Source organism: Nomia melanderi, chromosome 9 (assembly GCF_051020985.1).
Source record: "Nomia melanderi isolate GNS246 chromosome 9, iyNomMela1, whole genome shotgun sequence".
NCBI classification, from domain to species: Eukaryota; Metazoa; Arthropoda; class Insecta; order Hymenoptera; family Halictidae; genus Nomia; species Nomia melanderi.
Window position 1 is genome coordinate 6240393 of NC_135007.1, and position 17112 is coordinate 6257504.

General features: G+C 41.1%; 1 protein-coding gene across 2 annotated transcripts in view; it reads right to left on the reverse strand.

Moving 5' to 3' along the window:
- The window catches only part of Dad (Daughters against dpp), a 73595-nt gene that overhangs the window by 47974 nt on the left and 8509 nt on the right, over window positions 1–17112 (reverse strand). For both annotated transcript variants that reach the window (XM_076371031.1, XM_076371030.1), the window contains one exon: window positions 8658–8708. In XM_076371031.1, coding sequence (XP_076227146.1) covers window positions 8658–8708 — 51 coding nt within the window. The remainder of the gene's footprint in view (window positions 1–8657; window positions 8709–17112) is intronic.

Genomic DNA, 17112 nt, shown 5'->3' on the forward strand with positions numbered 1-17112 from the left:
CAGCTCGTGGACAGGGTTTTAACCCAGACGCTTTCGAGTGATTAAAAGGAGGCACAGTTACGATTCTCCTAGCCTTCCAAGATCGACCCGCAGGACTAATCGTTTTAGGCCTTCCGCGAATAGTATGGAAGAAGAAGGCGGGATTCATTGACTAAAAGAGCGGATGACGTCAGAGGACAACAAGTCGGGGCGAGAGATGGCGGTCGCATTCTTCTCGAATTCCAGCGGCTCGTTCCTATGGGTGAGGAGCATTTCCTGCTGCTAAACCGAACGTCGCTAAAAGCCGGGGCCAACGGTAGCAAAAGGAGAAACGCTTGCCACGGGATCCGACGCGCCGTCAAGTATTTTTAGGAGGGATTTCATGGAAATATCCGCGATCCCAATACGCGTCCAAGACCACGGGATAGACTTATAGCTAATCCTTTCACGATGGATTCCAGCCAGACGTATATATTTCTCTTTTCTTTTTCGGTTCCCTGTAATTTCACGGAATTTCTGTTCCGACTTGCTGGCGTGGGTCGCCGGGCAATAAGGATACTGCTGGTTGATAGGAAATAGTAATGCCGCGTTAGAATTATTATTGAGCATACGAAGATTTCTGTAATGAACTGTTTTTTTTCCTTTTTAGTGGATTAGTGGAACGGATAATATTTTAAATAATGCGAGTGGGATGATATTTTCAGTCCTTAACAACGAGATTTAATAGATAAAGTATTCTTTCTTTTAAACCGATAGGAATCGGGGGAGATTGAATGTAGAGAGTATTCTGTTAAAGAAATTCGTGTAAAGTACAGAACGAGGGAAGTGTAGAAAATATAAATGAATATGCGTGTAAAGTAAAAATGATTAAAAGTGGAAAGTATCTTTTTGTTAATCAACATGGGTATCGCCTTAAAATCTAGGAAGTAGACATAACTGGTGATCCAAGTGGAAAAACGATTAGTTTACGTGAAGACCTAAGTCGTGGCCGAAAGATGAAGTTTGTTTATGGACCGATGTTGACAAAAATTGTATTTACACGTTGGACGAGCACGTGTGCACGAAAATAATTTTGGACGCACGAGGAAGCACTTAGAAACATATGTCGGATGCAGGGTATTTGGGAATCTCTAAATATTAATTCTAAATATACACTTGAAAACAAATAAATAATCGGGAAACGCGCTTGACCAAACGTCCCTCTTCCCTCGCGTCGTCGTCGCGAAATTCCTTCGCGAGACGTTTGAGTATTGCAAAACGGGGAGACGGGGTCGAGCGTATGCAATCAGCATGCAAATACCTATACATCGATAAGGATTAAATTGACACATAAACTTGGCAACCCATTACCACCGCCGGCCACGAGTAAACACGTTTATGTACGTATTTACAAAGTGTTCGATCCACTTGCAATTTGGCACGTAGAACGGTGTGACACCGAAACGATTTCGGGGGGGGGGGGGGGGATGAGTCGCTTCGCGCTTCCCCTTCTTCTTCATTAGGAACTTAATTAGTTGAAGGAAAGTTAGAAAAAGATTTTCTACGAAACCTCATTACACGTCCTTAAATACTATCAATTATTTTAACGGCGCAAAAATTTGGTTTAATAATTTCTTCAAAAGATGGTACAACAATTTTTCAGAAATTCATATTTTTCCTCTAGAAGAGTAACATATCTTGTCTTTTTCTTTCACAATAATATCATTTATTTAGGAATATAATACTGTCTACGTTTACATAATTAGGAAAAAAATTAAATCACTTGTCCATTACAATTACTGTATTTGAACTCAATTACAAACTGACCAACATAATACGTTAACAGTCTAAAAAGGTTCACTCCTGAATTCCAATTCAATTTCACAAAAACTTTTCACTGAAAACTATTTAAAAAAAAGGAATTTTACTCCAAATCTAATTTCAATTTTCTCTTTGAATTATTTGTAAAGAAAATTCGAACTTCATTCAGTCTCAATTCCTCCAAACTCCTCTATTGAATCTGAAGATGCCAGAATAGAGCGCGGTTGTAATAGAAAATCCGCAAATTCAGCGGTGGTGTCCGATCGCGGGTTCGGGATCAGCCGGGGCAGATCGGTTTTCTGTTAATCCGGAAATTGTGTAGGGGCTTTCGGTATGGTCGCGGCGCAATCGGGCCGGTGAAGGAGGCAGCGGAATGCGAGGCAGCCACTCCCGCCTATCGGCGAGCTACGGGTTGGCCGAGTAGCGCCAACAGAGAGGCCGAAAGGCGGACAGAGAGAGAGGAAGAGAGATAAAGGGAGAAAGAGATAAACCTGTGGCACAGGGTAAACGGAGAAAGAACGTACCAAGAAAGAAGGAAGATCCCAGAGTAAGAGGGACGACGCGAGAGTGCGTGCTTTCGAGTTCGTTCGTTTGGCCGAAGCGGGCGAGACGATGGTCGGCGTCAGAGGAAAAGGAGAGGGTAAGCAGAGTACGCGAAAAAGGAAGAGGGCGAGGTAGAGTACGCGCAGGAACTTGGTAGGGGAACAGCAGACTATATATGATAGAAACATGATTTAAAGTGTTGGGTGTAGGCTAGTTTTCTGGTAAAATAATGGCATCCTTCGAATAGTTTGAATTTTCCCGCCTCTGCGTTCGAAAAAAATGGCGTCGGGTAGTGAATCACTGAAGTTTCATCTCTTTGGGAATATATTCGATTCTTCGTTAGCACAATTGGAATATTACGTTTAAACGCGTGATTTGTCTTCTTTTTCGTGAATTCTATGAGTTTTTTTACTACTGACGTATGAATATTTTATATATTCGATAACTTTCCTGAAACTCTGTTTGGACTCGTGTTTCCACGCTTCACTATAGCAACATGAACAAACGAGGAAGCTTTTTCGAGTAACTATCAAACACCAGAAACACAATCTTGCTGCCAAATTCAACGGCAACAAACTCGACAAAACGAATCCGGGACTTACGCGGCTCGACGGAGTTCAAAGAGCAAACCGCTTAAAACAAATCCAGGACTTACGAGACAGGAGCCGAAGAGAGAGAGACAGAGTTCAAAGAACACCCTACCGATCCAAGAATTCTCGTTTCGGACGAAAATAGAGCCCGAAACTCTGCATAATTTTCGGAGGCGCCGGTTTCGCCAACCTGTTCCTATCTTTCCTTGGCGATCTCGCCGAACGCCGCCGCCGCCTCTCGGACCCCGTGTCGGCATAAAATAAACTAATCTACAAACAATTCATAAACGGGTCCCGTCGCCGGATCCACGATGCAAAAGGAGCATCGCGGCGCGGGCCAAGCTTGCGCGCGAGAGCCGGTGGAATATACACGCCAGAGGAAAGAGGAAGAGGGAAAGGTGAGGCACGAGGGAGTAGCGAAGGAAGAGAGTACTCTCGACATGGCTGGACGGGGTTCGGCGCGGCGAAGGGGGCGAAAGAGTGAGTTTTAAGAATGAATAAAGAAACAGGCGAAGAACACGACGAGAAGGGAGATGGAGAGATAGGGAGGAGAACGAGAAGGAGAGAGGGTAGCGACGAAGGGAGGGAGAAAGAGAGAAGCGTATCAAGGACGGCGAAACGAGCAGAGAAGCATAAAACCGAGGCGACAGGCGCCTACCACGCTCGCTTGAGTATCGGAGCCTCATATTACTGGTACCGGGCGCCCCTCCCTTCGGCTGGCGCTTGGCGCCCTGTGCGTACTTGCCCTTAACTGCGTCCCGGCTCCTGACGTGTTGCTTCGACGACTCTTCCCTTCTTTCAAGGTTGCGCACCGTTTCGGTCGCTGACACGTGACCTGGAACACGTTTTCAGCCCCTCGACGCCAACAGGCCCGTGTAATACAGGGTGTCGCTGTTTAAAGTTGCATCGTAGCAACCTCGAGTTTCTTTATTTCGTTCGGATGGGACGACTTTGTATAGATCTACAAGTCCTATTTTTTTAAAATTTTGTATGTTCTGTACGTTTTGTGTTATTTGAGGAGGGGGGATAGTAGTAATTAATCTTCAGGAAGATGGGAAATTTTGTTTTTGAAATTTGTGAGTTTTTGACTCGCTTTGATGTAGGTTTAACTTCATTTGGAATTTTGTAGATGAATATACTGGAAGGAACTCGTACGACATATTTAAATGAACAAATGTATCAGAATGCACATTGTAAGAATAAGAATGACAACTTTTATATTTTAATGTTAAAAGCATTATAGCTGTGAAGAAATAATTTTCTTAATACGAATGATGTAAAACCTCAACTATGTGATCACAGACTGTTTCAGCGCAGAATTATCAGAATAGTGCCATCTAACAATTTCTAACTACATTAGAAAACAGTTTTCGAGCTGTATGAAGCAAAGTTTCAAGGCAGGTCGCTTCAAAATCGTTTCATCGATAGAACTATTGAACAAGAGGTTAATAACCTGTCAGGGAGTAATTAAATACTGATTGAAACCATGTAAATATCGATATAAATATCGATTCTTCCATTAATATATTTTTTTAATTATGGTGTATTGTGGTAGAGAGTATAAGTATCTCGGAAACCTGCAATTGGTAATATTTTGTGTAAAGTATTAGGTCTGTGCGTCCCAGATAGCTATCACGATTCATCAATCTGACGAAACAACAACGGGGTGATTGTAATCGTCAACAACGCAGACGCGGACGCGGCGGTACGAGTTCTAGGGAGCGCGGTACCGTGAAGATATTTTAATTCGTCGCCGAATTCAGAGAACAAACAGAATGTCATCGACGTGACGTCCCCGGGACGGAATAATGCGGTGATTCAGGACGGGCTGAATCGAGAGCGGGAAGCTTAAAAACGCAGGCGGCGTAACGCAATACGAACAAGATTTGTCCTCGTGCGTTCGAAAGGGACTGCGCGCGGAGCGTTGTGCCATGTCCTTCGTCGTATTCGTTGAAATTTGCGCAATCGCCGGTGGAACTTTGTCGCGGGCAGCGTGTGTGGACACAGCACGTGCGGAAATAAATCGTATCGCCGCAGAAATTCTTAGCCCGCTTCTCTCCTTTCCTTTTTCACCGGAGAGTTAATGTGAACCCTTAAAAAGAATTCCCTCGCAAGAATATTCGAAAAAGAGAGGATTTTGTTCTCAGAACTTCCTTTTTGGGTAGAAGATGGAATGTAGAGAACTGTGAACAATTTGATTGCCTCAAATTGTTAATTCTAAATAAACAATACTCAAATTTCTGTTCAAATTATTTTCTAGTTAAAGGATTATTGAATGTAAAGGATAGAATATTAAAAATAAGTGTGAATAATTTAGGGTAACCAAATTGTTAATTCTAAATGAACAATACTAAAATTTCTGTTTAAATCATTTCATAGTTTAAGGATTATTGAATATCTTTTTTGTAAAGGGAAGTCTCTATTGTTTCAGTTGAAAGATTGAAAAGCTACAAATTTCAAAGGGCACATACTAGTTCCAGTTGTTTATAAAGAAAACGTGTTTCATATTTGACAACACCCAAAAAATGTTAACAAGCAATGGCGAAATATTTCAGAGAAAACTCTGAGAATTTCCATCATGTGTTTTCTGACGCGTCAACCGTTCCAGCTCTGTTAATTGCCATCGGTTTGTAAGTCCGTCGGTTGGCGAAGCGCTGGTTCGAGTTTCATGAATGAAGAAATTTCTCCTATTTCTCGGGTGAATGCAACAAGTGGCGATGCACAGTCTTTTATCTCCTCTGCTCCATCGCAGTGGCCCAGTTTCCTTCTTCAAGCATAAATCTACGTGGCCTGCGACTACAGGATCGTGAGAGACAAACTCTCCTAATGAATTTCTTCCTCTCAGGAATCAGTTTTTTACTCACTCCACCGCCCCTCGTTTCTCACGGATGACGAACATCGCTAACAATTTGATCTTATTATGCTAATATCGCTACATCAGACCTCGCGTTTCTTTTTTAACTTTTCTACGAATGTGATTTTACATTGTCAGTGATACCTTTATTATTGGGGAACGACTCAATTGAAACACTATTTCATTCAGTTTATATAAAAATTTTAATAACATACAATTTTATATTTTAATACCAATTTAACTAAATCATAACTATTATTAATAAAACATATATCTCTACATGTAGATTATTGAAAATAAAAGTATTTAAATGATACAAAACGATCGCATAAAAGTTGTAAAGAGTATAAAATTCTAAAAGACTGCTTCATTAATTTCATAAATATAATAATAACAACAATTCCTCGTCTATAATGTTTGTTAGTCGTCATAGTGATGTACAGTGCGACAACTATTTCCCTGTCTCCTTTCTATAAGAGCCAGGGAAACAATGCTTTCCTCTAGTCAAATTTCAAAGATCTGCAATAAATTCTTGCCGTACGAGCCATACGTTAGTACAGCATCCGCCGGCACGAATCATTAGCGCCTTTGTGTCCCTCGAAATCTTTGGACCTCTGACAAGATCACGTTACATAAATATGGGCTTTGGTACAACATTCTATCGACATGAGATACTTACCTCAAGCGGTATAACCCGCTAAGTAGTATATTTCTGCTGACAAATATACGTGCTCCACATACATTTGAATACACGTGTATTCGTCAGCGAACACGCGGCCGCCTCGAAAGCCGCAGGCGCTATTATTTCGTCATATAAAGCTTGGCACAAACCGTGCGATCTTGTATACGTCATCGCGCGATTCCAAAGAAATCATTCGATTACATAGTATCCGCCGGAGCAAAATATTGATGATACGTGGCATATGCAACTCGGTCTCACGATAATGTAATAAATGTTGGAAATACAAAATCATTCTTTCGCGATGTGCATGGAAGAACCAGAGTTTTATTTTCACGCTTTGTCGTAATTATGCAGCAAATAGATGTTTCGAAAGTGAAAGGGACCATTCTGCATGAAAGAAATATGAATACCAGAATATTAAATAATTCGAATTTTTAAATTGACATTTTTCTGAGAAAATTAAAATCGAAGTTGGTCAAAGTGTAATTAGAATTTTAGAAACGAAGTTACAAGATTTTGGAGAGATTCAACCAGTTAATTGTGGTATTTAGTTTGAAAAATCTCTAATTGTGTACGCAATAGAATCAAATAATAAAGTGTATTCTTATTAAACGCAGGACAAATGAATCTATAATGCATCTTAACGAAAAAGTACAGCGAAACGAAGAATTATACGTTTATCTGAAAAAATAAATAGTTTATCCTTGAAAAATCAATACCATCTTGCGTCTTAAGATAACGTGTATATTCGTCGAACGCAGTTAAGTGGTTAAAAGACAGAAGTTGGTAAAAATTCGATGTTTTTTATTCTGCAATTAAAATAGTGAAAAATCTGGAGTTCTTCAGAGGACAAATTTTAGAATTTTTAAACGATTCATGGAATTTAAATAGAAATTCGAAGCAATTGAGACACCGATTTGTAAGGCACGCGATATAAGTAGATTACTTCACTTCATTAGCGGTTATTGCGTAATCGTTCCATGAAACATCGAACTCGTCTACGAATGAATACAGCCATTCTTGTTCGAGTAACTTTTACCGCTTCTAGTCTCTAGCTACACATGATCCAAACGGCACGAGTCATCGGCGCGCGGAGAACACAGGATGGATCTATCGATGGCCGAAGGATCTCCGGCCGTGGTCTCAACAGTGCCGAGAACCAGTTTAGAATGAGTCATAAAAAGAGAAAAGAATGAAACAGGGAGCAGTCAGTCAAAATCAGCCGCAGGAAACTGAGCCTTGGAAAGGATTCATAAAAATATCGGGAATCACGATCCTATTTTTTCGTGGTTCGCTTGGTAATTGTAAAAATTATAAGGACAGTATAAATTTGAGTTTTTAACGATAAAAACATTTTGTATTCGTTATTCGTAGTAAATTATTAATGTAGAAATAATACAAATGGAGTAGCTACAACAGATTATTGTACTCTTGAATTTGTTTATGTAAACATTCATCAGTGCGTGTAAAGATAAAAGATATATAAATAAACAGGAATACGAAGAAATTAAAAATATATAAAATTAATTTAGTATAAATTGTTCCAAACATTGATCAAACAGACACACATGAATTAGAGTACAAGCTTGAAATTTTCCTGATGTGCACAAAAGGCCGATCGACTTCCATCAAGCGGATCAATGTTTGTCAGCGGGTCTACGTTGACCACGGAAACAGCGATACCCTGAAACCTATCTCCACATGGTTCGTTGCAATCAGTAAGATCGACTTACAACACGTCCGTTGTAGTTCTAAGATGATCTATTCATACATTCGAAGCGTATCGATCGTGACTATCAGTCTCCGAAAAAAAAAAATTGTGTCTGTTCGTGCTTATTCGAGCAAAAATCCGAAGAGAATTTTCTTACTTGAAATTGTGAGAACTTTTCGAGTCACTGCTTCACTAATAGAAAAACAAACAATTCCTAATCTCTACGAAAATTATCAAATCCGATTAGATGTTAATCTTCACGTGTAATGATTCACAAGATTGTTTGTATATGAATATTTTATGTTAAGTAATTTCTTCGGTAGCGATTAAAGCGTCCTATAGATAAGATTCGTATAATATTAGAATATCAAGCAAAAGATTTAAATTATTCCTCGAGTTTCACTCACAAATAAACCAGTAAAATCTTTATGGTTTCGCCTGGAAGATATTCTACTAGAGTCGTACACGATTTAAGTAAAATAAAAGAAATCTGCTCACCTTCGGGTCTCAGTCTGTCGGCAATAAGGCAGTACGGGGGTGGCGGCGACTCTGAAAAAAGAAAATAACAATCAACTACCTATAAGCATACTTTTCCCAGATATCAATATATCAATCATCTTTTTAACACTTTGAGTGCCATGTCACCCGAATTCAGGTAACACCATTTCTTATATAAATTTAAACATTAATTTTCTTATTAGCATATCAAACGAACAGCATATTGTTGGATGCAGGAAATATAAAAAAGATACTAGAATAATCGTTATAAAGAAAAATGCTAAATAAACTGATTCCACTACACAGAAGTTTTGATGAGTATTTATTTGGCAGTCAAAGTGTTACACATCAATTTAACCTTTTGTACTCGATTTATTTTCAATGTTGTTGAGTATAAACTTGTACTTATCTTTGGGGAAATGAATTAAAGTAATTTATACTGTTAGAATTCAACGTTTTATATTTATTTTATTTATTATTATTATTATAGGATTTAATTTTTATAATCTTTTAAAATGTGGTACTTTTTAAAACAATTTCCAACGTCCTATAACAAATTTGTATTGTCATATTCAGCATGACATACGAGTGCAAAGGGTTAAAACATATTCCGTAAAATTCCAGTGAATAATTATTTCACACACAAAAATAGCCTAAAACTAGGGACTCCGAGTTCCACCAAAAATCACCGGTTAATTAATGATTCACCCCAAAAATTCATTCCCACTGACGCAAACTGTATTTCAGAACCCTCCGCTAAATGCGTACCTCCTAAACCGCTTCGCTTGCGTCCGGACCAAATCCTATCTGACCTCTATACCGAAAATCAAAATCCGTTTTCGAAGAATTTTACACCGTTTCACACTTTAGCCGAGGCGATTAATACCCACCGCGGCCAAACGATCCAAGCGGACATGTACGGAGCTCGCGCTTGCGGTCGCAAGGCGACAGTAAACGCAACATTAAAACGAAACGAAGACATTCATTAACGGCGCCAAGCCGGGGCCGCGATAAATCTATTTTAGCGGTGTATGGTCGTTCTGCGCCGCGTTCCGATTCCAATTTAATCCGAAACGGAGTCGGCATGACGGCCGGAGAAGGAACGAGAGAATTCAAGCCGGCTCCCAAGGCTCTGTTTTCGATTAAGCGGGATTAATGGGGAATCGCGGGGCGCGGCGGAACGAAACGTGGCCGACGCGGCGCGACGCCGAGCGGAGCGGAGCGGCGGGACGGGTGCCCCGTTAGGGAAGCCTAATCCAAAACCGGAGGATTCTATTATTGGCGCGGCCCAGCGAAAACCGGTATGTCGTTTTACGTCCTTTTACGCCGTCGCGGACGAGACCATAGGGGACAAATTGCGGCGCGAATATCGCGGACGTCAAGGTAACCCGACGCGGCGCCTAACAGCCGGCTGGATTCTATTGTCGCCCGGCAAAACGTCTTCCGCCATTCCCAAGAAACAGTAAAATCCCCCTAGACTGCGAGGATCAACTGTTCCAAGCGTTTTCGTGTTTCAACTGTGTTTGATTCTATCTCACTATGTAGCCTTTGGTCATTTACATTTATAGTTGTGGAGTTTGGGTGAAATAAATAATAGGTTTGAAGGTATTGCTTAGAGAACAAGGGAAGATGATGTTTCTTATATTGCTTAGGGTTTATTAAGGAAGAATTGTTTGAATCAAACGAGGTAGTTGACAAAGTAACTATAAAATAGGGAGAGAAATTTAAACGTTTCACAATTGGAAACATTAGGAAATTGGTCACTTTGTTCCGCAGATAATCTTTAATCACGTGGTTCCTCGAACCATTCACCTTTGGTTAGAGAAGTTATTCTTGGATGTTTAGTATATGTGATACAGAGAAGTTCTTATAAACGAGAGTGTTTCTATAGCGGTGCAAAGGTACGAGATAAATTATTCTTTGAAGTGACTCGTCGCAAGAAGGGAAGAAAGAATTGGAGACGTAAGGTGTAACACGTGTCGCGTACTAGAGTAAATTACGTAAGAACGGGGACGGTCCTCGGAATAGTGCTATTTTATATATTTATTTATACTCACGAGAAAGTTCGTGTTTGCGTTTCCCCGAAACACGTCGCCGGTTTCTAGCATCGCATAATATTACGTACCAAAAGAGCCTCTAGTCGTTTGTACGCGACAGTGTCGCGTCCCGTCGTGTCGCGGCGACATATCAATTAAAATTAAGTTTCTGACTCACTCTGTCCGTTTGAAATTCTGCACCGTGCGCCGGCGCTCCTCCGGCTTTGCCAAAACATGGTGACCTTGCCCACCATTGCCTCGGCTTGCTTAGCCGCGGGAGGTATGAATGGTCGGCTGACCACCGACGTCGAATGACTGATAATTCCGATTAAACATTACGGTCGATAGTGGTGCACCGTGACATGTTAGATACTCGCTTGTTTTTTTATCGTTTGAAATTCTGGCTTCGAGGGTGGAAACGAAGTTACGAATGAATAACTTGTATTATCGAATTATTTAACCAGTTAACTGCGTTCGATGAGTACACACGTCATCTTAAAACGCAAAATGTTACTAATTTGTTTCAACGATAAATTATTTGGTTTTTTTCAGATAAACGTGTAATTCTTCTTCGTTTCGCTTTAGTTTTTCGTTAGAATATATTACAGATGCATTTTCTCTGCCTTTAACGAGTGTACACTTTAGTATTTGATTTTATTGCGCGCGCAATGGGAGATTTTTCAAACTAAATCCTACACTTAACTGGTTAAAGATCAATGAAGATGAAAAAATGTTGTACACAAAAATTGTTCGATTTCTTGGGGTTAATGTAATGCGCTACTTTATCTTTTCTGGAGTTAATGTAATTTTTCCAGAAAATAATTTCTTCGGAATATTTTTTTGAGAACAATTTAATAGTTACTAAGAGAAGAACGAGGTCAGAGAAAAGAATAGTCAATTTGTAGACAATTAGAGTATTCATTTATGGATACTCCAAATTAATTGTAGAGATAATATTGATCATTGTCTGGTATTTGTGGAATCGACCAATACTGATTTACATATTTCTTCGCCTTCACTTCAACGTTTAAATTTCACGGTTCGTAGCGTGTTTGAAGTAAAACTTCAAGTATTGTTTGTGTTTGAGAAGCAGATAGGAAGCGAGGAAAACTGCGAAGAGTCGTGACTACTGTGCTCATACAATCGTCTGTGATGTAACAATAAAATATCGAATAAAAATTCAAGACGTAACAGTGAATTAAATTCCCTCTTGATTTTCAATTATAGATTTCAATTGATTGTAGGTCGAAAAAAGTGTTCCATTCATTTTTTATTACCAACGTACGAACAGAGCATGTGGAAGTTCTCAAAGAGCGCGATCAAAAATTTAATTTGTGCTATAGTAAAGACGCGAGTTACAGGCTCTTACAAATGATGCGTTCCAAAATGAAATTTCTCGTCACCCTTTCCTGAAATAAAGTCTCATCCTCCGTGAATTTTCATGTCGGTATGAAGAATTAGTAGAGTGCCAAAGTGTCGAAATTGTAGTCACCTTTCAGGTATTAATAGGAACTGTGCAATATATACAATGTTATATCGCGTTTAAACACTTTCTTGTCGGAAATAACATGGCAATTTTCGATTGTAAATACCAAAATGCACCGTCTAATTGACGTACTTTATCGTAATACGTGATGAATTATTTTTAGACATGTTGGCGTCAGACCTATTTTCAGGCTATGTTTTGAACCATATCGTTCTACCTGCGAGAGGTGAATTCACGTGGTTCAAAATTGAGATACAAAACTACATGAGGGATACATTCAATCGAAATTGCTAAGTATTAAGGAAACGGCAGGGAAAATTATGGCGAGTGTGAAATAAACGATGAACGATAAGGAGCATTAGCGCGATAATTTGCGTAACTACGCATCGTCCATCCGATAATAATCGATTTATCAGCGCGAATTATTAGCAACTTTGCAATATCCGAATACTTACTGGCAAACATGAGAACAGATAAAGGCAATATGTGTCTGTGTGCGGCGCGGCGCGTCGCTGAAACAAGGCGCCACCGCGAATATACCGATTCACCTTCGATAAAATGTCGTCGAAAGCTGCCCGGCCGTATTTTCCGCGGCTCTGAAACGCCCCGGCTGATAATGATTCCGATAGAAAATCGTGGTCCGGAACGTGCTCATAAAATGTCCAGGAAAGCATAAAAACTCACGCGTGTCGAGCTACCGATCCACGTAGCGCCGATAAATGATTTAATCTCCTTGACGAGCCAATCTTGTCCTTCACGCAAGGAATTTCGCGTGTCATCATATTCAACAACTCCATATTGATAAAAAGAATTTTTTCCTAGCCGCTTTCCTTGTAAATCCTAATATTCTCAATGTTTCCATGAACATCAAATTCAACGATTCCACGCATTTTAAAAAAATCTTCCATTTCTTAAATTCCTTATCGCTTTCTATAATCGCTTATACATATCTACACATACATTCACATCATGGAGACTATAGAAAAATAATGCCCAACCCCTTTTCCAAGACACATTCCATCGTTTCCTAGCGAAAAACGCAACAAGACATCGGTTTATCTTGATTCCGGGTCGGCCAGGTAGACAACAGAGACCGACGAAAATACCATCGCTTCCTGAAAACTACCTGTGGATACGGCTCGCGGCGGCCCGTGCGCGTCCCCGTCATTTCTTAGAAACTTGCTCTATTCTCGTGGCCCTAGATGCCGGGACGGAAAAGCCTCTTGCAAGGAGAAGCCTGAAGTGCTCGGCGCGTTGATCCCTCACGCTTGATCGCTAACCTCGTATCAAGTACAGTAGAACCTCGTTCATTGCATTCCAACGGTCCCCAACATTCTAGAACTTTGGCAAGTCCTTGTAGAAACAGTGACGGTTGCCATGTTTTCTTGGGTGAAAAGAGAAAATGGATCATACGATTGGTGATCTCTTTGCGCTCGGTTCGATTGCGTACGATTCTATTTCGTGTAACGAATGAGGTTCTACTATAGAAGGGAAGCTTCCTTCGACTGGTGCTTGCCTGGTTCTCGCCTGGTTCTCGCCTGCCTGCTGACCGGTGTGTCGGTGCGTTTGTCGTTCGGTTCTCTCGGCTCTCTCGGTTCGGTTCGGTCAGCTCGTCGGCTAATGCCGACTGGCCTCGACAATTAGCTGGCGCCAGCAATGACATGCAGCGGCGCCGGGCCGTTCCCCCTCTCCCCAACCGCCCGCCGGTCTCTACCCTACCCTTTGGCATCATATCCCGCCAGCGACGCTCGGCAGTCCCGTCTCTCCCGCGCCAATGCGCTACGCTGGCTCCTCCCGCCCCACGGATCCCAACTGAACCGCACATGTTTCACGGCGCCCCGTCCTCAGACCACCGGTGGCCCCCCCCTACTCACCGCCAAACCAGCCCCGCTCTCTTCCGTTTCCCTACCCACAACATTCGGCTCGATCTTTCTTTTCCCTTTATCTATCCATCTAGCTGGCTATCTTTTTAGCTACCCACTTCTCTTCTTCCCTCTCTAGCGTCGAATCTCCATCTTTTTGTCCTTCAATCGTCGAGTCTTTCTTTGTCGTTCCATCTTCTTTTTATTCAGCCATAGGTGTACCTCTCTCACTCTGTTCAATCTATCTCGGCTTCACGATTCCCCTCGTTCGCTCAACTCGCTCTCTTTCCTTCTCTTTGGCAGGCCGCGACTCGCCCAATATACGTTTTATTTTTAAATTCATTTCCTTTTGGCCATAACTTTGATTGTGCGGCTATTGGTAAACGCCGGTCGCCGGCGTTCTCCGTCCCCCACAGCACAGTAGATGTTACCCTATTCTGCACCCCGTCCTCCTCTTGTGTCGACCAGCACAACCACCCCCGCGAGCGTTTCTTCGCTTCTCCGTCCGGTCTTTTCGATCGGTTTTTACGTCTTTCTTCTTTCCTCTTGAGCGTGCCTCTACGCGATGTTTCATTCCTCCTCCTTCGGGCTCCTCACTCCAACGTTTCTTGCGACGACGACGACGACGACGATGACGCCGGCCACTCCGACGACGACCGTCCGCCGCTCTCGCTCTGTTGACTCGGTTTCCTGACGCGTCGTCTATTCAAGCCGCCCCACACACGAACGATACATTCTTCTCGCGGTTATTTCTCATTCTCTTTCCCCAAATGCGTCGCACCGGCCTCCTCCACGCGCTTGTGGATGCATCGGCAAAGCAGCTGGCTCTTTCTTTCTCTCTCTCTCTCTCTCTCTCTCTGACGCCACCAAACCTGCGGCGCTATTATTAGACGTGGAAATCTCTCCGCGTGGAATCCGAATGATCCGACGATTTTCCTGTATGGAGATTTTTCGGTGTGTCGGATGGATTCCTGCAGAGAGTTTGATTCTGGATGTGTTGGCTTGGTCTTGCCAAGCTCAATGTGGAACTGTTTGCTACTCTGAACCGACGGTAGCTGAGCTGCTAGAGGTGATTTTACTCTTTGATGCTGGATTCTGTTGAGATTATGTGATAGAATGATGAGAGTAAAATTAAAATATTGAACAAGTTTCTGGATATCTGGGCAGTAGATATATTCATTCTTGTGTATCGGAGTTAGAAACTGCGTTTCCATTTATTATAATTAAAGCTACTAATGATAAAGATATATTCATCCAATAAATTTCAGTTACTCGAAAAGGTAACAACTTTGGAGTAACTGAGAATCTAACAAGAGTTTGAAAATTATTCATGAGTCACGAAATATCTTTCTGTAAAAGTTACGCTGTACAGCAAAAAATCGAAAAACTAGTACGATAAACGATATGCATTTAGTATCAACCAGAAGGTGTAAAAATCAGAAAAATGCATTTTTCAATTTTCATACTTCAAACCTGTTTCGTTTATCGGGACACCAAAATTCATTGAACCATGTATTCCAAGAATTCGAGTCGCGCACCGATGTTTACGTCCCACGAGATCGCCGTCGATCGAGATTATCGATCAGGGCGGCGCGGCGGTCTGTGACGACGAGTCCTCGGCCGCCTGGTAGATCGGGCGCCGCGTTAAAATTTCGAGAATTAATATCGGGCCCGGCCGCGGCGGTGTTCGAAGATATCGTGAGGTCTTTCTTGCAGGCATAAACACTGCGTTCACCGATCGTACCCATAAAAACGATTAGAGTAATGCCTCCACGATCATTTGTCCAATCTCGTGAACTCGATTTATCGCCTCCGCTGCGTCAATATCTTTTCCATTGCTTCACGCCTAAATGTCACGACAATCTTTTAAGAACGTTCCTTCGTTTCTTTTTATCCGGTAGCATATATCAACCTACGTCGATTTCATTCCGATAACGTACAAATAGATTTCTTGTACATATTATACAACTATATAACAGTTCAGGTTTGAATGTGGCGACATGAACAGCGAACTGTTGCCATTTTTGGTGTCTCTTCTTTGGCGACATTCGTTTTAACCAGTTAACTGTGGAATTTAATTTGAAAAATCTCTCACTGTGCGCGCAATAAAATCAAATAATAAAGTGTATTCTTGTCAAAGGCAGGGAAAATGTATCTGTAATGTACCATAACGAAAAAGTACAGCGAAACGAAGAAGAATTACACGTTTATCTGAAAAAATAAATAATTTATCGTTGGAGAAATGTACAATTTTGCGTTTTAAGATGGCGGGTATACTCGAACGTAATCGAACGTAGCTAACTGCTTAAATACTCCTTTCCCTTAACACTAGAAGTACCGTAGCAGGCAAAATAACTAGTTTGAATTTTTTGTTTCGCAAGTATTGATATCTTCGAAGTATTCAATATTCGAAGTGGAGTTTCACTTGAATACTATAGTCAGTGCTTGAAGAAACTGAAAATAATCTATTATTACAACTTTTATAGCGATTACATATCACTTGTATTAACTGCTCGGTAGTTTTAATGTTAATTTCTGTTTAGTCTAAATCGTTCACAGATTTTCTCAAGCTTACTTCTTAATGCAATAATTTTGTCATTCGTCTTTGAATTAAATTTGTAATCGAACGATAGACGAAACGCTTGTAAGAAAATGTAAACGAAGGAAAAGTAGAACGTTGGTCGTCTGCGTTTCGTCAATGCGTACCTTCTTAAGGAAAAGCTGTTGCCGAGTCTCGGGGTGTAATACACAGAGCAGGAGCCAAGCGAACAAGGGAGGGCCTGAGACTAAACAGTGTCCTTCTCAAGGCAATCGTTTTGTAGTCGTAGAGACAGCAGCATCACACAGTAAAATAGTTTTCTAATCCACACAATCTTACATTTATTTTACAACTACGGTCCTGCAGTCCGTTATTCAATAGTTAACACATTGTTTGCAGAAGACGCTTAAACGCGTCTTTTGCATACTGTTGTTAAACATCAGAAGACGCTTAAAACGTGTTGTACAGTAAAAATTAGGCGGCAGCCGTTGTGAGACATATAGTAGGTACTAGGTACCCGGCGATTTGTAGA